At 49.0% G+C, this 22,223-nt stretch overlaps 1 protein-coding gene across 1 annotated transcript in view; it reads left to right on the top strand.

Moving 5' to 3' along the window:
* The window catches only part of CNTNAP1 (contactin associated protein 1), a 63,762-nt gene that overhangs the window by 24,550 nt on the left and 16,989 nt on the right, over window positions 1–22,223 (top strand). Inside the window, exons 10-19 of the mRNA XM_015426592.1 lie at window positions 2,190–2,361; window positions 8,887–8,993; window positions 9,083–9,202; window positions 10,749–10,952; window positions 13,324–13,480; window positions 13,588–13,715; window positions 13,812–13,979; window positions 17,931–18,149; window positions 19,449–19,688; window positions 19,825–20,061. Coding sequence (XP_015282078.1) covers window positions 2,190–2,361; window positions 8,887–8,993; window positions 9,083–9,202; window positions 10,749–10,952; window positions 13,324–13,480; window positions 13,588–13,715; window positions 13,812–13,979; window positions 17,931–18,149; window positions 19,449–19,688; window positions 19,825–20,061 — 1,752 coding nt within the window. The remainder of the gene's footprint in view (window positions 1–2,189; window positions 2,362–8,886; window positions 8,994–9,082; window positions 9,203–10,748; window positions 10,953–13,323; window positions 13,481–13,587; window positions 13,716–13,811; window positions 13,980–17,930; window positions 18,150–19,448; window positions 19,689–19,824; window positions 20,062–22,223) is intronic.

Here is a 22,223-nt window from a genome sequence, read left to right as displayed (position 1 = left end):
GCCAGGCGGCCGATGGGCGAGATCTCCAGCTGCCTGCTCACGCACATTCCTGGGGGTGGTACGAGGACCCCGTCCCCTCCTCCAGCCGAGACCCCCTTGATCAGCGGGATTCCCCCTCTTATTTTGGACTTGGTTGTTTGAATAGGCCGCAGTGTCGGGGGATCTGAACCTTGGGGAGTCTCATAAAGGCACCTGGGTACAGCAGTGCTGGAATTGTGCCGTCTCCCCCAGCTCAAAGTGGCGTATTTGTTCTCAAGGGCGGGGGACCCCTTTCAGTGCTAACCTCCAAGGTATGCCTAATGCAATCGTATCCCTTGCTCCGAGGGACACTTTATCAAGGCCACGTGAACCATTCCCAGCTATAGGCAGCTGGGCAACCCTAAAGTATCGCTAATCCAATCCAGCCATGGATAAAGGGAGCCTTTCAAAGCTAATTTCCCTTTCTCTGGGTCCAGTTTGGTGACTCCCCCACCCCACCCCGTACCGAATCATCCCATGGAATGTGCGAAGCAGTAATGTTTGAGAGGGCACTTGCGAAAATGGATTAGAACTGTAGTAGAATGAACAACCCAGGAAGGCACCTTTGTTTTTGTTTTTTTAACATTTTATTTTATAATTTTCCTATAGGCTATAACACTACATATAAATATGTAACTTGATGTAAGCAAGTTGGATATACATTTCTCATACATGACAAATACAGTTTATAAAATAGTCTATAAATAACACATCTTTTCCTCTGATATAGATCCATATTAATACAAATAAACCAAACTACAACTTAAACCATTAAACTCTAAACACACTTACAGACTGACTCATAGACAGTGTGACTATATACCTTAAAATAACACTATTATTTCTTTGTATTTTATGGGAATTACAGAAGTTGTGGTTGAGGGGGTTGCCAGTGAGAATTCCATAAAATCTAACCATTTTGCAAATTGTATGGAATAAGATTGTAGTCCATACAATGATTATTGTAGGTATCCCCCGCTTTTACTGCATTATTTTTACCTCGTGATCCACTTTCTGTATTGTTTACAGTCTACTGTTGCCTTAATGTTTGTTGTACACTTTAGGGTTGCCAACTCCAGTTTGGGATCATTCCTGGAGATTTGGGAATGGAGCCGGGGGAGGGTGGGGTTTAGGGAAGGGGGAGTCCATCCCCCAACGGCGGCCGTTTCCTCTGGGGGGGGGGGATCATTTGTCATACCAAGAGTTTGCCAGGCCCCACCTGGATGTTGGCAACCCGAGTTCACGTTGTTCTCTGATGCCGTAATCCCAGGGCTGTCGTGTTGTCCGTGGGCTTAACGTGCCGTCTGATTGCAGTGCTCTGTATCCTGTAATCCCATCTTGAGTCTCAGTGAGAAAACAAAACGATCAAGTAAATAAACAAAAATAAATAAGTAACCTACTTATGAAGATTTCAGCTGTAATCAGGAAACGTACAGGGACCAGGGCTATTTTTTGGGCAGGAACGCAGAGGAACGGAGTTCCGGCTGGCTCCTGAGTTGGCCACGCCCAGCAGGGACTCATTAGCATAATGGACCACACCCAACAGCAGGAACGCATTAGGATTGGCTACATTAGGGGTGTGTGGCCTAACATGCAAAGCAGTTCCTGCTACAAAAAAAGCTCTGGGTTTTGACCACAAACAAGGTAAACGGAATAAGAAGCAAAAGGTGGGTGTGGCTGGATGACCACGCTTCTGGTGACATGGGGGTGCGGCCTAATATGCTAATGAGCTGTGCTGGCAGGGGTGTGGCCTAATATGCTAACAAGTTTCTGCTCTTGGGTGGGGCCTATTATGCTAATGAGTTCCTGCTGGGCTTTTTCTACAAAAAGAGCCCTGAGGGACCATTCTCCCTAGATGTACTTAGTGCCAGTGTGATTTGCCCTGACCTGGAGGGGCCCAGCCTGGCCTAATTTCATCCCGTCCAAGATTCTGTTGCTCCATCATGCTGAGCTGCACGTTACAGCTGGGACCTGGAAATGGCAAGCGGAGTCCCATGGAGTGATGGCGGAGGGCCTTTCTCTCGCCCTGGGCCACTTGAGGCCGCTTCCACCCGTTTGTGGTCAAGGGGACGAGGACAGGGATGCCCCGCGGGCAGTCTTGACCCCCCGGGATCTGCCTGTGAGTGGTGAGCGCCGCGCTTCTCCTTTGGCTGTTGTCTTGTGTGTTCCAGGCTGCCCCAAGCCAGCTCTGCGGACCGGCTGCCTCTCCAACCAGACCGCCTTCCACGGGTGCATGCAGACGCTCAGTGTGGACGGGAAGGCCATCGAATTAGATATGGTTCGCCAGCATCGCCTGGGCAAGTACTTTGAGGTGTACTTCAACGTGTGCGGCATCACAGATAGGTATGCTTGCTGGAAGAAGAGTTCTAGTTCGGCAAAGGTGTGGCTTGAGTTGTGGGGGGAGGGGGCGTGTGTCAGAACCTAGGGTCCTACCCAAACGAGCAAGTCCGCAGAAGTCGTATTGCGGGAGCTGTGCTGCCCCAGCCAGCGTTTTAAACTGCAGTTAAGTAGAACTGCCATATGTTTTTAAGAGCAGTGGTCCCTGGGAATTGAAGTCTTTAGTTAGACATCCCACAGCATCCGGCACACAGACGCGCGAGGATTCGAGTTTTACAGCTCTCTTCCCGTGGCCTTTGTTCTCTTTAAACGGCAAGGAGATGGGAACGCGCAATCCTTTTCACCATGAGCCAGTGAACTGAATTAGATTACAAAGCTATGCATTTCCCCAGTTATTCAGCTTGATTGTGAGTACAGAAATCTTCACAGGAGCCCAAGGCGTGAGCTGATGGCACTTGACGCCCTTTCCGTTGTTATGCGGGGCTCAGTCGGGTCAGTGCCTTGATGGGAGACCCTGGGAACCACAGAAACACCATCTTGTGCTCCCTGCAGGCAATGCGGGACACAGTGGGATAGCCAGATGTCGGGGTCAGAGTTGGAGACGAGCCCAGAGGAGAAGAACGACGTTTCTTACAGTACATTTCTGTTTTCCTGTGAGGCAGGAGGGTGCCCGCTCTCTTCTCCATCCAGTCAGGGGGTGAGGTCACTGACTCCTCTGTGGGAGGTTCCCAGTCCCCAGGGGGTGGCTGGAGATCTCCTGGAATCACAGCTGGTCTGCAGGTTACGGAGGTCACTGTCCCCGGAGAAAATGGCTGCTTTAGAGAATGGACTCTGAAGCATTAGGCCACGCCCTCCCCAAGCTCCACTACCACAATCTTCAGGAATTTTTCCAAACCTGGCAGCCCCAGTCTTCCAAACCAGGACTAATCCCCAACAACCCCACCCCCACCCCCGGAATAATAATAGGGCACTTTATATTTTAATGTTGTTGTTGTGTTTGTTTTTACTCTGTTTTTATGTATTGGCACATGGTGCCCTGTTTGTAAGCCGCCCTGAGCCCATGTGTGGGGAGGGCGGGGTAGACGTTTAATTAATTAATTATTATTATTATTATTATTAATAATAATAATACCACCAAGCAGTGTTCCCTCTAAGCTGAGTTAGTGTGAGCCGGCTCACAGTTTTTTAGCCTCCAGCTCACATATTTTTCTCTTAGCTCAGGAAGGAGGGCTCCAGAGCAAACTAATTTATACATGTTCACAACTTTAATGCCAGTAGCTCACAAAGTAGGATTTTTGCTCACAAGACTCCACAGCTTAGAGGGAACATTGCCACCAAGGCAAAAACACTGGAAAAATAAGTAAAACAATAACCGGGGGGGGGGGATCCTGAGTATTCCTACCCCCATTTCCACCTGTGCCCGCCATTCAGAAAGATGTACCAGTCCCATCTGATAGAAGGTGGTGAGATTAGAGCAATCAGTCATGGTAAGAAATTTATCATTTTCTCCCATGGAGGCAGGCGTTCATTGTCCTTCAGGATATACAATAGTAATAGGCTTGTGAATCCTTACTGGTGAAGAACCCTCTGCGGAACTCTTTTGTCCAAGGCCGCATGTGCAGCTGCAGGCACATTAGTTTTGTAATGCCAGGTGAGCGTGGCACCCACGCAGGATTAAACAGAAATCAGTCACCAAAAGGGCTTCTAGTCCTGTGGAATGGGCTTGATGGTTTCTTTCTCCAGCGGGAAATGAGTAGCTGTTGAGAGGGAGATGGTGCTTATTCTTAGTCTTGGTAAAGTCACAAATTTCCCCTTGGAATACAGGAAAGTGATAGATTTTTTCCCCTCACCCAAGAATCTGTAGTAGAGATGGGACTATATAGATTTTTCTCTTTTTTGATTATTCATATTGCTTTGGTTTTTATAGGTTTATTATAGATTTAACATTTTATTGGAATGTAATGAAGGCCTGCTATATAGAAGGCCTCTCTTCTTTCTGGGTCAAGGGGATTTTTCTAGTTGATGTTAATAGACAAGACAATAACATTCTTTTGGTACAAAAGAAGGTTCATGGTTCTAATTGTTTTAGGTTACAACTTCATAGTGTCTGGGTCAAAAGGATCTTTTACTTGGTGTCAGAGAAAAACACTTTTGTTTGGGTGAGAACAAGCTTTAGCCGATATGGCTTAGGTCATGCCAAGTAAATATGTGACGCTATTGCCTAGACACACCTTTCTTACATTTGACCAATAAGGAGATTTTTATGTAAATGTTGTTTACGTTTTTGTAACCAATTATGCCTTCTGAATATTATTCCCATGATGATGATATGTTTAACTTCATGTATTTCCTGATTGGGCTCAGAAAGCGGTCAGCTTTGATGGGTCCTTTGGCCGAACTGTTTTCTGTATTTCATTGCAATAAAATACAAGAACTTCCTCCTCATTTTGACTTCAATCTTCAATTTTTGACTAGATATTAATTTGTATAACAAATCCATGGGGGCCGTTGTGCACCTTAGTGCAAAGTTAAGGAAGCAGGTGCTGTTGGTCTTCTTGAACATGTTGGGCAGCTTGGTATCAAACATTGCGTAGCCTCTTAATTTTTGTGAGGAAGAGGAGGAGGAGGAGGACAGTCCACTAGAGGGATGTGAGGGTCCCCTGTCACGTGGCTTCAAGAGCAGCCACTTATGCTTGTATCTACCGGTTCTCCGATATTATAGGATTGTTTGAAACACCAAAACGATGGCTAGACCTTGGTCATTTGGTCCTGCTCCTTAGCGGTTGGGAAGAACTCCTTTGCATATTAGGCGAAACACCCCTAAGGGAGCCAATCCTCCAAGAGCTTACAGTAGCCCCTGTAAGAAGAGCTCTGTAAACTCTTGGAGGATTGGCTCCATTAGGGGTGTTTCGCCTAATATGCAAAGGAGTTCCTGCTACAAAAAGAGCCCTGGCGCCTAGACCTAAGTTTCTTTTTTAAAAAAATGTATAGTAACAATATTATGTCAACATTAGGGATGGATATGAACCCGGAAAATGAAGGTTCGTCCCGGTTCACCAACTGGTTCGGTTCGTGAGGTTCGTGGACCTTCTCTCCCTCCCTCCTGCTGGTGGCAGCTCTCTGAGGCCAGCAGAATGGGAGGGGGGAGGGGAGATCTTACAAAAGCCATTTAAAGGGAACGTTCCCGTTAAATGGTTGTCGCAAGTGGGCGCCACGTGGGAGTGGAGTCCAAGAGAACTCACTTCTGGGTGAACTCACTACTTGGACTTAACTCGGCCACAGTGCCCGCTTGCAAAAGCCATTTCAAGGGAACATTCCCTTGAAATGGCTTTTGCGATATCTTCCCCTCCTTCCATTCTGCCGGCAGAAAGGAGGGAGGGAAGATCCATGAACTTATGTTTGTAGTTTGGTTCATGCCCATCCCTAGTCAACAGTACCCAGAAATACAATTAATATTTTGACCAAAGAGGAGGGTTTTATTGTATTAAGCCATAGGCCATTACAATCCAAAAACAGAGAAAAATACTATAAAACATAGATAATTATATAAAATAGAGTACAGTCTAAAATATTATAAAACCATAAAACCGAAGTTATGAACGGTTAATTAAATCACAGCATACCCACTAAGATAAATATTAACTAGTACCCCTGGCAACAACGTTGGCCCATATTTTCTTTGCAGCCAAGGCAAATAGAGCCATACTATAGGATACATTAACATTGGAATCAGCTAACAAAAATACAGTCTTCTCAGGGTCTGAATAAAAGCTTAAAACAGATAAAATACCAGAGAGAAATTTTAGCCTAGGTTGGATATACAATGAGCAATCAAGGATGTAATGGGAAAGATCCTCAATAACGGGAGAGCCACAAATACATAAGCGCTGTTCCTTAGGTTTCTACTATAGCGGCCAGCTAATACGGCCGTTGGCATTGATTCAAAGCGCAATGATGTGAAAGCTGCTCTAAGGTTATGGTTATCTATGTTAGCCAGGTAAGGTGATCTAAAATGGTCATTCTTAAATGATTTGAACCAGGTTACAGACTGTGATTTTAAAATTAAGTGTCTATCTAATAAAGCATCCTGCTTAAATTCCCATTCTCTAAGGTCTGAATTGTTTGTTGAAGAGAATTAATACTGCAAATGCATTGCCACACAAAATAATATCATTGAGAACTGTAGTTAAGAAGGAAACTCCCCAACTGCTGTGTTACGTAACAATTTAACAGTAAGAAAAAGGTTTGTTCCAAAAGTGCTTCCATACTTATGTTGTTGTTCTTTTGTTTTGAATCTCTGATCAGTTTCATATTCAGGAAGGCTCCCAACTCTCCTGGCTTTTTACAAACTGTGCAAAACTGAATTGTTCAAAAAGGGTTTTCTACTCAGGCAACAGAGTCACACTGTATGAAATGTTTCACAAAGTTACTTGGATATATTGTTAGGGACTGTGGTCTATCCTGCTGTGTACAGCTTGCTGAAACTAGGATCATACGATGTAATTTTTGCATCATTTAATATATATATCTCTATATATTAATTCTGTGACTGATTCTTATGAACCTAATTTATCATCTCACTATTTCCATGCATGGAAACCTCATGTCCAGAACTCTGTTACTCCAATACCAAAATTTGTTTATTTATCTACCTGCATTATTTGCCTTTCTTGCTGGGATTCAAGGCAGATTACGCAGAGTGAGTCAATAGGATGAACAGGATGCGACATTCAGTAAACAATGTGAACCAACCAGAAACCTAAAAACAGACGTGGAACAAAGTGTAAGTATTGACACGACACATAGAATTATGCAAAATGACATAGCAGGGTCCTACTAACAGCAAGCTAGATATAGTAATATCGACCACAGTCTCTCATCATTTATCCAAGTAACTTTGTGAATCATTTCTGCATCGTGCATCTCATTTGCCTGTGTAGAAAAGCCCCCTTGAATAACTGGGCTCTCCCAACCTCCTCAGGCCAGCCATTCCACAGGATGGGGGCGACAGTGGAGGAGGCACAGGTGCGGGCAGTGGTTGATTTTGCCCATTTGCAGGTTGGCAGCTGCCGAAGGCCCAGCTTTGAGGAGCGAAGCTCTCGTGGTGGAGCATAGGCCGTCTCGCAGATGTGAGGGTCCAAGGTCATGAAGGGCTTTGTGTGTGACAGCCAGTACCTTAAATTGAACCCGGTAACTGATGGGCGGCCAGTGGAGTGACTGCAGAATAAGAGTGTAACGATTCCTTGTTTTTGTGTGTGTGTGTCTCTTTAAAAGTTTGGTTGCATGGCTGTGGTAGATAGACTAGAGTGGTTGAGAGAGGCAAATGTGGTATGATTGGTGGTTGACAGAGAGAGGGAGGGGTTTTGGAAGTGAATCTGGGTGAATGAGTATGTGAGTCAGTCAAGAGTTTCAGTTACAAGTTGACAGTTGAGGTAGACAAGGAGTTCTGTGTTGAAGCAGTGAGAAGCTGACAGCTGAGGTTGTTCAGAGAGAAAGAGAAAGAGAAAGAGAGCTGAAAGCTGAATGTATAGGAAAAAGTAAAGTACAGTTTAAGTGAAGAAAAGTTAAAGGAAAGTCTGAGTGTCATAACAAACTGGAGTGAAACAGTGAACATATAGGGCATTGAGATAAACAAGTGTTACAAAGTTACATGAAAAGATCCCTGTCAGTGAGGGAGAAGATTGTGTGTGATACCAAAGCAACTATTCATCATTTACACATTACTAGTTACATTGTATCACCCTCTTATTTAGTATTTATTTCAATAAATCCTCTTTTATTCAAGTTTATACCAGCTCTGAATGAAATACTTCCCAGGACCACATAGTTCCTCGTAAGCCTTGAACTCGGTCTACCAAACTAGTAAGAGCAACATTATAAGCATAAAGGTTTGGAAATCCTTAAAATTTCCTGGTGGCAGCAGAATCTACACAGTTAAGCAAAATAAAGAGAACTTTTAAAGGGAAACTAGTCCTCTCCAATAAGGAGGACGTCACAAGGATTAATATGCATGCTGTGTCTAGCTCCTGATAATAGCTGAGCCCCACAGTATTCTGCACCAGTTGGAGTTTCCGAGTTGATTCAGAGAGGAGACCAGTGCGTTATAGCAGTCGAGTCTCTGTATTACTGTGGTGTGGATCCAGGTGCCATATGAGGCTGAGTTGAGAGGAAGGGTGTGTCTTGCAGCTGCATGAACTTGTTTCTTCGGCAATAGCTGGGGGTCCAGTATAACCCCAAGGCTCTGCTAATGTCCCTGATACGTTCCATATGTTTTAATCTTCCTTCCATATATCATAATCCATAAGTTATCTCCAAATACGTCAACAAAACTCCAACCTCTTTTACCTCTCATTCCATCAATTCTAGCATCTACCTTTTCTCTCAGTACTGCACTAGGGATGTGCAACTGAAAGCAACAAAAAATGGTATTTGGGGGATTCAGATTTCGGGAAGGGCATAAATACTAGTATTCAGGGGTATACCAGGAGCCCCTGTTTTAGTACTGATTTGCTTCCACCCCCATGTTTTCAGGTGTACTCCTAATATGTGTGAACATGGCAGTCGCTGTATCCAGTCCTGGGATGACTTCCATTGCATCTGTGACTTGACAGGCTACAAGGGGGAGACCTGCCACAAACGTGAGACACGGTTGAGCCACGGGGACAGGGTGGGGGAGGACCAGGAGGGCTGCTCTGCCCACCAACCTCTGGCTTCCTTCCTCTGGCAGCGGTTTACAAGGAGACGTGCGATGCCTATCGACTCAGCGGCAAAGCGTCTGGCAACTACACCATTGACCCAGATGGCAGCGGACCCCTGAAGCCTTTCGTTGTCTACTGTGATATTCAAGGTATGGAGGGAAGAAGGGGGCCCTGCCGGCCTGCTTGTCCATCCATTACATTTTTATCTTGTCCTTCCTCTAAGGACCTCAGGGTGGGGCGCCTCATTCTCCCCTTCTCCGTAGCCATTTCTGATCTTGTGGCTGAGGTGAGAGGAGAGGAGAGAAGACTTTTATGCAGCACTAGGGTTGCCAGGTCTGGGTTGGAAAATACCTGGAGGCTTTGGGGGTGGATCCAGGAGAGGGTGGGGTTTGGGTAGGGTAGGGGCTTCAGTATGGTACAATGCCATGGAGTCCACCCTTCAAAGCAGCCGTTTTCTCCAGGGAGCAGATCTCTGCCAGCTGGAGACCAGTTGCAAAAGCGGGAGATCCCCAGGTCCCACCTGGAGGCTGGCAACCGTATGCAGCACATTTTTATTCTCAAAAAATCCTTATTAACAATTGATGTGGATTCAAGAGGACGTTCTGTTGAGTTATCGGGGTGGTCTCCTTCTAGATCTGAAACCAGGAAGGCTGTACATAAACACTGCCTAGGTTTCCTGCAATCAGGTGTTTACTGAGTCGGAATGTGATATTAACTTCAACACTGTCATGAACTATCAATGTATTATTTTGAAGGAAATTTCCTTGCTCTTAGCAGCTGCTGTTTTAAGCCATGGTTTAGTCTGAATTTTATGGCACATTAGGAATTGTTAAGATCGTTTTGCCATATTTTTTAAAAACCGTCAAACTAGCAGAAAGATTAGAAATCAGAATCGTATAAATTCTAGAGACCATACCTATAGTGCTGGTCAGTTGGACTAAGGAAAGGTCTGCTCTAAAACTGATGAGCTGATAGAGATGAACCCAAGTAACTTTTCTGTCCTGTAATACATAAATCAGGTTTTCAGAGCTGACCTGGCTGAATGAGTGGAATTTGAGTGCAAGAGTGTTTAACTGCTGCTTGGCTTAAGATGCCCCTCCAAATCTGCGTTCGTTGGATGCAGGGGAGGAAGACCTTTTTTGATGCCTCATGAAAGGCGATTTGCTGCTTTGGGGGCATGGGTTCAACACCAGTCACCCGCGTCTTCACCTGGCACCCCAACCTTCAAAGCTGCCTGCTGCAGCTGGAAATTGGCTTTTCAAAACCTCGGCAAGCCCTAATCACAGACTTTTTTTTAACGTTGTATCCAATGTTCCCTCTAAGCTGGGGAGTCTTGTGAGGAAAAATTCTACTTAGTGAGCTCCTGGCATTAAAGTTGTGAGCGAGCGATTTGGCTCCTGCATCGATTAGTTTGCTCGGGAGCCCTCCTTCCTGAGCTAAGACAAAAATGTGTGAGCCGGAGGCTGAAAAACTGTGAGCTAGCTCACACTGACTCAGCTTAGAGGGAACACTGCTCTGGAGCCCTCCTTCCCGAGCTAAGACAAAAATGTGTGAGCCGGAGGCTGGAAAACTGTGAGCTGGCTCACACTCACTCAGCTTAGAGGGAACCCTGGTTGTATCTGTTTGGGCCCAAGTGTAGAGAGCAGAAGCCGTTCTGCAGAACGCACACTGGAACTTCCTTTTTGTCTCGTGCAGAGGACCGGGCGTGGACCACTGTGTGGCACAATCGGTACTGGGCTACCCGAGTGACCGGCTACAGCCCAGAGAGGCCCTTCCTGGGCTCGGTAGACTACTGGAATGCCTCCTGGGGTGAGGTGTCGGCCCTGGCCAATGCCTCGGAGTACTGTGAGCAACGCATAGAGTTCAATTGTTACCTCTCCCGCCTGCTCAACACCCAGAGTAAGTGTGGGGGGGGGGCCATCCCGTGGGCTCGGTGGGTTTTCTTGCTAGCACACGGATTTTGGGACGCGTACAGCCGAATTGTGACTTGGGGAAATTTCCAGTGCATAACTGATGGTTAGTGTCAGGGGTCGTTTCATAGAAAAAGAGCTAGGGGAACTCATTCGCATAACACATTAGCATATGCCACACCCCCTGACATCACCAGAAGTGTGTCATAAGGCCACACACCCCGCCCCCAACGGTCCCGGCCGCCACCGCCGGCCTTGCAGCTCCACTGCCGAGCCCCATGAGGGGCCCGGCGGTGGACCTGCAAGGCCGGCGGGAGTGCAAGGAAGCCCCGCGAAGGCCCTCCCTGGCCCCAGGCAGGCAGGGGTGGGGAGAGGCAGGGAGGAAGCAACTTACCCTCCCTCTTCTCCTGCCTCCTCCTGGCTGAATGAGGGCCGGAAGCGGGGCGGCCGGAAGCAGGGGGCGGGGCTTCGTCATGTGCCCTGCCCCCCGTACCTCACCCGGGGGAACTGCGATCCCCTGCGATCCCCCCCGAAATGACCTCTGGTTAGTGTGCATAATCCTTTCTGCTTTTTTTCTCTCTTCATTTCGAGACGGCAAAGGGCCTTTTGAAGCATTGCCGAGCTGTCCTGCCGGCATTAGGAATCATTCAGGCCTATTGTGGCTTCTGACGGCATCTCCCACACCCTTTCATTTCGTCCCTTTCTTTAGCACACGTTTCTCCTTCCCACGGTTTCCCCCTCCTCCCTGTTACCCTCACAACAACCTTGTGAGGTAGGGCATGTGTGACTGGCCTGAGGTCAGCCGGTGAACTGCAAAGCTGAGGTCTACTCTAATACCGTAACTGTGACCATCACCCAGCTCTGCTCCAGCACTGTAACTACGACCAACGGACAGACTCTTTGTGGCCACAACAACTTAAGGTTTACCATAAGTATGAGAGCTGAAATTCTTAGGAGACTGGATGCTGTTCTCAGTTGGGTTTTGGCCCTGCCAGAACAGCACTGGTTCTGCTGGGCACACTGCACTGGTTCTGCTGGTGGCCTTGCAAACATACCCCCTCCCCCACACCTCACTTTCTACTGCAGAGACTCTCTGGGAGAATCCGCTGGGCTTGTTGTACGTCTGTCTTGCTTTTTCCCACCACTGGAAACAATGGAGATTCTCAGATTTGACCTTAGTCCTGTTGGGTTTTGGCCCTGGTTCTGCTGCTGGCCTTGCAAACATGCCCCTCCCCACCAATGCTCCCTCTCAGCTGTGGAGTCCTGTGAGCAAAAATTCTACTTTGTGAGCTACTGGGCATTAAAGTTGTGAGCCAGCGATTTGGCTCCTGCATAAACTAGTTTGCTCTGGAGCCCCATCCTTCCTGAGCTAAGGCAAAAATGTGTGAGCCGGAGGCTTAAAAACTGTGAGCTAGCTCACACTCAGCTGAGAGGGAACACTGCGAGTCCCCACACTTCACTTTCTACTGCAGAGATTCTTTGCGAGAATCTGCTGGGCTTGTTGTATGCCTGCCTTGCTTCCCCCCACCCCCCACCACCATTGGAAACAGTGGAAGATGGGAGCACCTTCTTTGAGTGCCCATAGCACTGGACCCCCTGGTGCAATCTTGGGGATTCTTTTGGCTTCAGCCGCCTCTTTGGTGCCTCTACCCAGGGCTCATTTCGTAGAAAAAGAGGTGCAGGAGCTCATTAGCATAACTCATTAGCATGTGCCACACCCCCTGACGTCACGGGAAGTGTGTCAGAAGGCCACACCCACCGCTCAGGCTCCACTGGACGGTTTTGGATTGCTAGCTATGGGGGCGGGAAAAAGTGCAGCTCTGTCCTCGCAGAGGAGGGAGAGCTTGTACCTGAATAAAACTTGGTCTTAAAGGTGCCACTGGACTGTTTTGGACCGGGGGGAGCTCTGCAACTTACCTGGCTGCTTCTTCCTCTGACTGAGGGCTGCTGGGAGCAGGGGGCGGGGCTTGTTGCACGTGCCCGCCCCCTGGGCTCTTTACTGCCGGAGCTCCGCTCCTGTGCGCTCCTGCAGGAAATGACCCCTGCCTCTACCTCAAACCCCCTCTGCCCCTGCCCACTGAATATACCCTAGGAAATTTGCCATTGACTATGATGGCCCCATAGGGTATAATGGAGCTGAAAAATTTGGGATTCCTGAATGTTACCCGAATTCTAATACAATACCGATAGTGGAATTCAGGTTTTCAAGGCAATACCGATTTTTTCAAAAACTCCGAATCTGAAAAATACTGGGTTTTTTTCCTTGCACATCCCTAGTGATGGATACATGCCGCCATCTAACTATCCTCTCCTTGCTCCACCCCAGCCTCTCATCTCATCACTTTCTTGCTGCCTTTCAGCCGGGATGCCCCTGAGCTTCTGGATGGGCCGGAATCTCGAGCGCCATTACTACTGGGGGGGCTCCCCGCCAGGGCTGGGGCGCTGCGCTTGTGGCATGGAGAAGAACTGTGCAGACCCCCGTTTCTACTGCAACTGCGATGCTGACCATGCCATGTGGTGAGTGGGGGGAGTCCCCACCTCCCTTTAAACAGGTGATAAAGGAGGGGAACCTGGCTCTGACCTATCAGGCCCTGTTTTCCACACCGGCCTCCTCTGTATTGCAGGCGGACAGATAAGGGGCTACTGAATTTTGTAGACCACCTTCCAGTTACTCAGGTTGTCGTGACCGACACAAACCGCACGGGATCAACGGCCCAGTTCACGCTGGGCCCATTACGGTGCTATGGAGACCGTGAGTAGCAGATGGGGTGGTGAGGAGATGGGCAGGAGCCCCCCTTGGGGTGCCACACCAGACCCTTCCTGTAATCCCTCCTTTTGTGGCTTGCAGGCAACTCCTGGAACACCGTCTCCTTCACCAACGGAACGGCCTTGCTCTTCCCCACCTTCCAGGTCAACTACAGCCTTGATATCAGCTTCTTCTTCAAGACGTCTGCCCCATCAGGCACTTTTCTGGAGAATGTGGGCCGAAGGAACTACATCCGTGTGGAACTCAACAGTACGGAGTTCTGTGTTCGTGGGGTGGGGGCGAAGGCAATGTAACGGATATAGGGCTGCCAAGTCCCCCCGGGGGGCGGATTCCCCCCCCCCCCGCTTTGGAGGCCCGATTTCCGACACCGCGGAATCGGGCCCCGGGGGAAACCCCACCCACATCCGGCACGTCACAGGCAAGTGACGTCATGATGCCGGGCACGCTGGGGGCGGGGCCATAGCCATTTGAGGGGAAAACTCTATGTTTTCCCCTCAAATGTCCGGCGTCATGACGTCACTTGGAAGTGACGTGCATGCGGCGCGCGCTCCGGGAGCCACCCCAGAGTCCCCCACCGGCGAGGTAAGTCCGATTTGGCAACCCTAAACAGATACCTTATTGAATTGATAACTCACATTAAATTATTAATTTAAACTAAATTAAATTATTGGATTGATACCTCTAATTGAAAGTGGTAAAAACATGTATTTTGTCCTTGCACCTAAAAGAAAGTAAAGCAGGTACCAGACAAGCCTCAAAGGAGAGGCCATGCAGGCATGAGGGGCCACCATAGGAAAGGCCCCGTCTGTAGTCAGCATCCACCTCAACTCTGAAGGTGTGGCCAGGGAGAACAGGGCTTGAGAAGCGGATCTCGATTGGTGGGCTGCGAGGAGACAGTCCGTCAGATACCCTGGCCCCAAGCCAGGGTAAATGTAAGAACCAGCCTTTTGAATTGTGCTTAGCAGGGCTTTTTTTTTGGTAGAAAAAGCCCAGCAGGAACTCATTGGCATAACAGGCCACACCCAACAGCAGAACTTCATTAGCATATTAGGCCAATCCCCTGACAGCACAGCTCATTAGCACATTAGGCTGCACCCCCATGTTACCAGAAGTGTGGTCATCCAGCCACACCCACCTTTTGCTTCTTATTCTGTTTACCTTGTTTGTTGTCAACACCCAAGGCCTTTTTTGTAGCAGGAACTCCTTTGCATGTTAGGCCACACACCCCTAACGTAGCCAATCCTAATGAGTTCCTGCTGTTGGGTGTGGCCTATTATGCTAATGAGTTCCTGCTGGGCGTGGCCAACTTGGGAGCCAGCCGGAACTCTGTTCCTGTGCGTTCCTGCCCAAAAATAGCCCTGGTGCTTAGAAAACAGCTAACCGGGGGAGATTTTTCAGCACAGGGGTAATACGATCCCTGTAACCAACCCTTGATAATACCTTGGTCGTCGTTTCCAGTGGTGACTTAAGGTGGAAAATATTGTAATACTAGATGACTTCACCTGCCCTCACTTTGACAGAGCAAATCTGTGTTTGGGTGATACTGTGGACATGAAGTTTCTAGATATCATAAATGATCGCATGGGAGCAGTTGGTTATAGAGCTGACTAAAGGTGTAGCAAATCTGGACTTGGTTCTGAGCTCAAGATGCAGATTTTGTTACACTTCTAGGAACAGCGACCGCAGTGCTACTAAGTTCAGCATTCATGTCAGTGGAAAGATGTTCCCAAAGTCTAGAACAATCACTTTTTTCTTCAGAAGGGGGAACTTTGAAAAATATAGGGGATTAGTCAGAAAGATGAGATTTTTTGCCACTGGATGGAGGGATGGCCATTTGTATAGATGCTTTTACAAATGCGGGGTTTTAGAAAGATTCGTGGAGAGTAGGTCCATCAGTGGCTACTAGCCATGGTGAGCAAAGGGAATCCCCATATCCAGAGGCAGTAAAACTCTGCAACCCAGCACTAGGAGGCAATGTTCCCTCCAAGCTGTGAAGTCTTGTGAGCAAAAATTCAACCTTGTGAGCTACTGGCTTTAAAGCTGTGAGCGAGCAATTTGGCTACTGCATAAATCAGTTTGCTTTGGAGCAAAGTGTATTGAGTACAGTAAAAGCCGGTCTTCTGTGCATACATTCTGTGTTAGAATTACTGGAAAGTGCGCCCAGTGAGGAGTTATGTTGTTGTTGTTCAGTCGCACAGTCGAGTCCGACTCTTGGCGACCCCATGGACAAGATCCCGCCAGGCCCTCCTGTCTTCCGCTGTCCTCTGAAGTTGGCTCAATTTCATGTTCGTTGCATCTATGACACTGTCTAACCATCTCATCCTTTGCCGTCCCCGTCTTCTTTGACCTTCAGTCTTTCCCAGCATCAGGGTCTTCTCCAGTGAGGGCTCCCTTCTCATTGGGTGGCCAAAGTATTTGAGCTTCAGTTTCGTTATCTGGCCTTCCAGGGAACAGTCAGGGTTCATTTCTTTTAGGATTGACTGATTGGATCTCCTTGCAGTCCAAGGGACTCTCAAGAGTCTTCTCCAGCACCCTAGTTCAAAAGAATCTATTCTTCGGCGCTCGGCCTTCCTTATAGTCCAACTCTCGCAGCCATACATGACTACTGGGAATACCATTGCTTTGACCATGCGGACTTTTGTTGGCAGGGTGATTTCTCTGCTTTTTATCATGCTGTTTAGGTTCACCATCGCTTTCCTCCCAAGGAGCAGGCGTCTTTTAATTTCATGGCTGCAGTCACAGTCTGCGGTGATTTGGGATCCCAGGAATGTGAAGTCTGTCACTACTTCCACGACATCCCCTTCTATTTGCCAAGGAGTGATGGGGCCGGATGCCATGATCTTAGTTTTTTTGATGTTCAGCTTCAAGCCCACTTTTCCGCTCTCCTCTTTTACCCTGAGCAAGAGGCTTTTTAGGTCCTCTTCACTTTCTGCCATTAGAGTGGTATCGTCTGCATATCTGAGGTTGTTGATTTCCCCCCCAGCAATCTTAATTCTCACTTGTGATTCGTCCAGGCCAGCATTTCGCATGATGTGCTCTGCATGTATATTAAATAAGCAAGGTGACAATATACATCCTTGTCGTACTTTTCCTATGCTGAACCAATCAGTTGTTCCATATCCGGTTCGAACTGTCACTTCTTGGCCCTTATACAGGTTTCTCAAGAGACATGTGAGGTGGTCTGGTACTCCCATCTCTTTAAGGACCTGCCATAGTTTGTTGTGATCCACACAGTCAAAGGCTTTAGCATAGTCAATGAAGCAGAAGTAGATGTTTTTCTGGTACTCTCTTGCTTTCTCCATAATCCAGCGAATGTTGGCAATTTGATCTCTAGTTCCTCTACCTCTTCGAAACCCTGAGGAGTTATACATAATTCAAAAGGGTCCCTTGATGGCCCAGGTCCAGTCAGGGCACAAGCAAATGCCCACCTAACCTAATGGATCTACGTTCCCAGGGGAAAGCTGTATCAAGGTACCAAGGTCACTAGCTGAGGCTACATAGATCAGAAGAACATAGAAGAAACGAAACTTAAGATTCCAGTGTGGAGGCAGACCACCATCTCCCCGCCCCCAGCCATGGCAGCAGTGCCAGAGGGTCAGCTGACAGCTGTGCCTTTTCAGCTCTTGTGAAAGAGGTTGACACCGCCCGCCTTTTAAAATCCCAAGCGCACGGCTCCTCTGGAGCCACTTTGCAAGGCCTTGTTGTAGGGCTATCTTTCGGCTACGCTCCTGCAGAGTGCAGGGGGTTGGACTAGATGACCTGCAAGGTCCCTTCCAACTCTTAACATTCTATTATTCTGTGTGCAACGTCCTTCTGGAATCCCTTTCTGTCCAGAAGAGCTGCCCAAGTGCCGCGCTCTCAGGGATCCGTGTCACAGCCCATGATGTCTTGCACCATGATGCAGGGGCCCGGGACGAGCCGCTGAGGTCTCCGTTTGTCAGGAAGTCCTTAGAATTATTCTGCCCCGAACCTGTAAGGAATTGGGAGACCTGTGAGGGGCAGGGGAGAGGAAAGCGACGCCCTCCCCTTTTGTGCTGATGGATGGGCAGGGCCTCCACTGCAGGAGAGGCGCAGGAACCTGGGCATAGATACCTCTGGAGAGTCCGAGGCCTTTCCCCTCCACGTGGAGGAGATGGGGCTGGCGAGTTCTGCAGCACAGGACGGCCCCCGCAGTGCCTCTGTTCTCCTCCTCCCTTCCAGCCTCCCGGGATCTGGTCTTTGCCTACGACATCGGGAACGGTGACGAGAATTTGACAGTGCACTCGGAGATGCCTTTCAACGATAATGAGTGGCATCAGGTCAAGGCAGAAATCAACGTCAAGTTAGCCCGGCTGCGAGTTGACCGGATGCCCTGGGTGGTGAGAGCGGCCCCCGCTCAGAGTTTTGTCCACATGAACCTCACCAGACTGCTCTACGTGGGTAAGTGAGGACCAGCTGGGGGCGGAACCCTCTGTGTGCGCGTGCGTGGGTGCGTGTGTGTGAGAGAGGCATCCTTTGCTACATGGCTGTTAAGCACTTCCATATGGCTTATTAAAATTAACAGGAGCTGCGGTGGCTCAAGGGGTTAAGACGCTGAACTGCAGGCTGTGGAAGGTCAGTCATTCAGCAGTTCGAGACCCGAGTGTGCCGCATGACGGAGTGAGCTCCCGTCTCTAGTCCCAGCTCCTGCCAACCTAGCAGTTCGAAAGCAAGAAATTGCAAGTAGATAAAGAGGTGCCACTTCGGTGGGAAGGGAACAGTGTTCCGTGCGCCTTGGTGTTTAGTCATGCCGGCCACATGACCACGGAAACGTCTTCGGACAGCGCTGGCTCTTCGGCTTGGAAACGGAGATGAGCACCGCAACCCTAGAGTTGGACTCGACTGGCTTTCGAGCAAGGGAAGCTTTACCTTTACTATGGCTTATTAAGCTGCTTAGGATATGCTTATGCTGCCTGTTCACAGTCACGCTTGAGGCAGCTGGCACTTTAAAAAAGTCACCATGTATTTCTCTTTATTCCAGAAAAGTCTGCATAGGACCACACCTCACAATATAAAAACAAACCATTAAAACATCACAGTATAACGTTTTTATGAACGTTACAAGTTTTTACAAGCTACAGGACACAGGCAGCATAAAAACAGAAGCAAGGTGTTTAAAAAAAGCTGAGAAGATAAAACCACTAATTAAAAGCCTGGGTTAAAAAAATGTGTTTTGGCCAGGTTCCGGACAGAGGGGCCAGGCCAGGCCTCAAGGGGAAGAGAGCGTTCTCCAGAGGCAAGGTGTCACCACAGGAAATGCCCTGTATTGAGTTGCCCCCCCCCCCGCCGCCTATGAAGGCGGGGGTGCAGAGGGAAAAACTTGAAAGGCAGATCTTATTTTATATCAGTTGTTGGGAGGCCAGTCTGACTCAAAACCGGAAGAGCTGGACCTTGCATTTCAAGCCGTAGCTGGGTGGCTTAGGCTGAGCTGACGGAAATTGAATCCGACAAAGACCTGTGCCTGAGCGGCAGTGGCCCAGGGTTAGGGATCCCACTACCGACCTTTGACGGGGCGCCACTGGTGTCAGCGCCGGAGGTTAGGAGCAGTGTTCCCTCTAAGCTGAGCTGGTGTGAGCTAGCTCACAGTTTTTTAAGCCTCCAGCTCACACATTTTTGTCTCCGCTCAGGAATTTCTTTCTTTATGTATTAAATGGATTACATTTGCTCTGTGTTACAGCCCTCTCTGTCCCTCTCTCATAGGCTCCGGCATCTACAGTCTGCGCCCCTTCCTGGGCTGCCTGCGGGGCCTGCGCATGAATGGGGTGACCCTCAATTTGGAGGGGAAGGCCAATGAGACCCTCGGGGTCCTGGTGAACTGCACTGGACACTGCCGCCGCCCCTTGGTGCCCTGCCAGAACTACGGCACCTGTGTGGAGCACTACAACCACTACACCTGCAACTGCAGTGTCTCTGCTTACGAAGGGTCTTTTTGCCACCAAGGTGAGAGCTTTGTGCCGAGGGTGGGGAGGAGGGAAGCAGGGAGGACGCGAGCCCCGAGGGCCGGGCAGAGGCCGGGCAAGACAGCAGCACTCCTCTCCCCGCGACGTCTGCGCTGCTTCCTTGCTGTCTTTTGCAGATATCGGTGCCTACTTTGAGCAAGGAAACTGGGTGCGCTACGACATCATGACAATGCCCATGCACGTGGTGCAGGAGTTTTCCAACATCGTCCGCCAACCCCTTCAGCCGTTGCCGGGCTACAACCTGACCGAGGAGATAGTGGGTCTCAGCTTCCGCACCTCCTCAGCCCCGGCTGTCCTGCTTTACGTCAGCACCTTTGTGAACGACTACCTGGCCATTTTGCTCCGGGAGGATGGTGAGCACTGCTGGAGGTCGCCCCCCCCCCGGCCTGGCCCTCCCTGTTCTCTCGGCCTGTGTCTTGGCAGAGCCTTTCCCGTCATTGCTCCTGTCCCCTTTCTCTTTGGATCTCCTGCTCCCTTGCAGAGAGTCCTTTCCCTCCTTCCCGTCTTGGCACCTCTCGTGCATAACCAAATTAGGAGGATGTCAGCACTGTGGTGGTGACCATTTCCAGCCATGATACCGGAAGCTCAAATACAATGCCTCCTGCAGCAGGACAGAGGAAAGGGACCACTTGAGTCCAAGGATTGCAGGGTCAAGGTGGAAAGGCAAGGAGGTTTCCTTGGGAAAGTGTGAGCCTTGCCCAAACGAAGCAAGTGTAAAAGGAGCCCAGAGTCTGGCAGAACGAGGGGCACGTTGGCAACAGGCCATCAAACAACCGAGGAATGTATTGCTCAAAGCCATTCTGACAGACAGTAAAACTTCTTGAAGTACAGGAGAAGGAAGAAAGCAGCTGGGAGGTCTTGGGGACTGTCACGGCTCAGGTGGGGTGTCACCTGACACTGCCACCACTCTGGTTCCAGGCTTCTCTGAGAAGGCCCAGAGCACCCTCCCAGGCCTTTCAGACCTCCCTTTTAGCCGAATAACAAACAAGGTGCAGAATAATAACAATAAGTGTGTGGAAAGAAAAGAAATCAAATGCCCTAGTGCGTCTAAATATATACTGTCCCTAGCTCACTATCTCAAGTGGCCTTAGACTATTCACCCTTCCCTCAGGATGAGGGTTTCTTCCCCACAGCAGCCTCAGTCCCTTCTGGCCCTGTTTCCTGGGAAGAACAGCTTTCCCCCCTTGTACCAGTTCTTTCATTCCCCTGCCCTCTTCTTCCCTATTGGTCAAAATCGGCGCCAACATTTCCCAAGGCCTTCTGGGATTTGTAGGCCCAGCCTCCCCTACTGCTAGCCAGGCTCCCTGGGCCTAGTAGGCCTCTGGTGGCACAGCCCAGATCATGACAGGGACAGAAGATGGCACAGGTGTGCTAGAGGAGGATAGGGAGACTTCAGAGAAGCTGAATGGATTCTTTGTCAGTCTTGGTTAGAAACCTCCAGTTAATTTGTTTTTCCTTGGAGTGGGTCTGAAGAACAAATAAAAGTGACCACAAAGTGCACCGGGGAGTAGGAGATGGGGCCAAACGACACATTCGGGTATCTGTGAGGAAAGGTTAAGGCGCTTAGGGCTCTTTAGCTTGGAGAAACGACGACTGAGGGCTGACATGATTGAGGTTTATAAGATTATGCGTGGGAAAGAGCAGGTAGAGAAAGAGGTACTTTTCTCCCTTTCTCACAATACAAGAACTCCTTGTGGGCACTCCATTAAATTGCCGAGCGGTCGGGCTAGAACGGATAAAAGGAAGTCCTTCTTCACCCAAAGAGTGATTAACACATGGAATTGACTGCCACAGGAAGTGGTGGTGGCTACAAGCATGGACGGCTTCAAAAGGGAATTAGATAAGCATATGGAGCAGAGGTCCGTCAGTGGCTATTAGCCACAAGGTATAGATAGGGGCTCTGGGGCAAGTGATGCTCTGTCTTCTTGGTGCTTTGGGGGGGGGTCAACAGTGGGAGGGCTTCTAGTGTCCTGGCCCCACTGCTGGACCTCCTGATGGCACCTGGTATTTCTGGCCACTGTGTGACACAGAGTGTTGGACTGGAGGGGCCTTTGGCCTGATCCAACATTGGCGTCTCTTATGTTATTATTAGAGGGAATTAGATAAGCATCTGGAGAAGAGGTCCATCCGTGGCTCTTAGCCACAAGGTATAGATAGGGGCTCTGGGGCAAGGGATGCTCTGTCTTCTTGGTGCTTGGGGGGGGGATCAACAGTGGGAGGGCTCCTAGTGTCCTGGCCCCACTGCTGGACCTCCTGGTGGCACCTGGTATTTCTGGCCACTGTGTGATACAGAGTGTTGGACTGGATGGGCCTTTGGCCTGATCCAACATTGGCATCTCTTATGTTCTTATGTTCTTAAATACTTTTAAATGGCTACTTAAATTGCCTGGAGTGGAACGGTGCTATACAAATGCTGTAAATAAATTATTTTAAGAACATCAGAGAAGCCAGTGTTGGATCAGGCCAGTGGCCCATCCAGTCCAACACTCTGTGGCATACAGTGGCCAAAAACACC

This window comes from Gekko japonicus, unplaced genomic scaffold (assembly GCF_001447785.1).
Source record: "Gekko japonicus isolate JY-2015 unplaced genomic scaffold, Gekko_japonicus_V1.1 scaffold1636, whole genome shotgun sequence".
In the NCBI taxonomy this organism is placed as follows: Eukaryota; Metazoa; Chordata; class Lepidosauria; order Squamata; family Gekkonidae; genus Gekko; species Gekko japonicus.
This window is presented reverse-complemented; position numbering and strand designations above follow the sequence as displayed.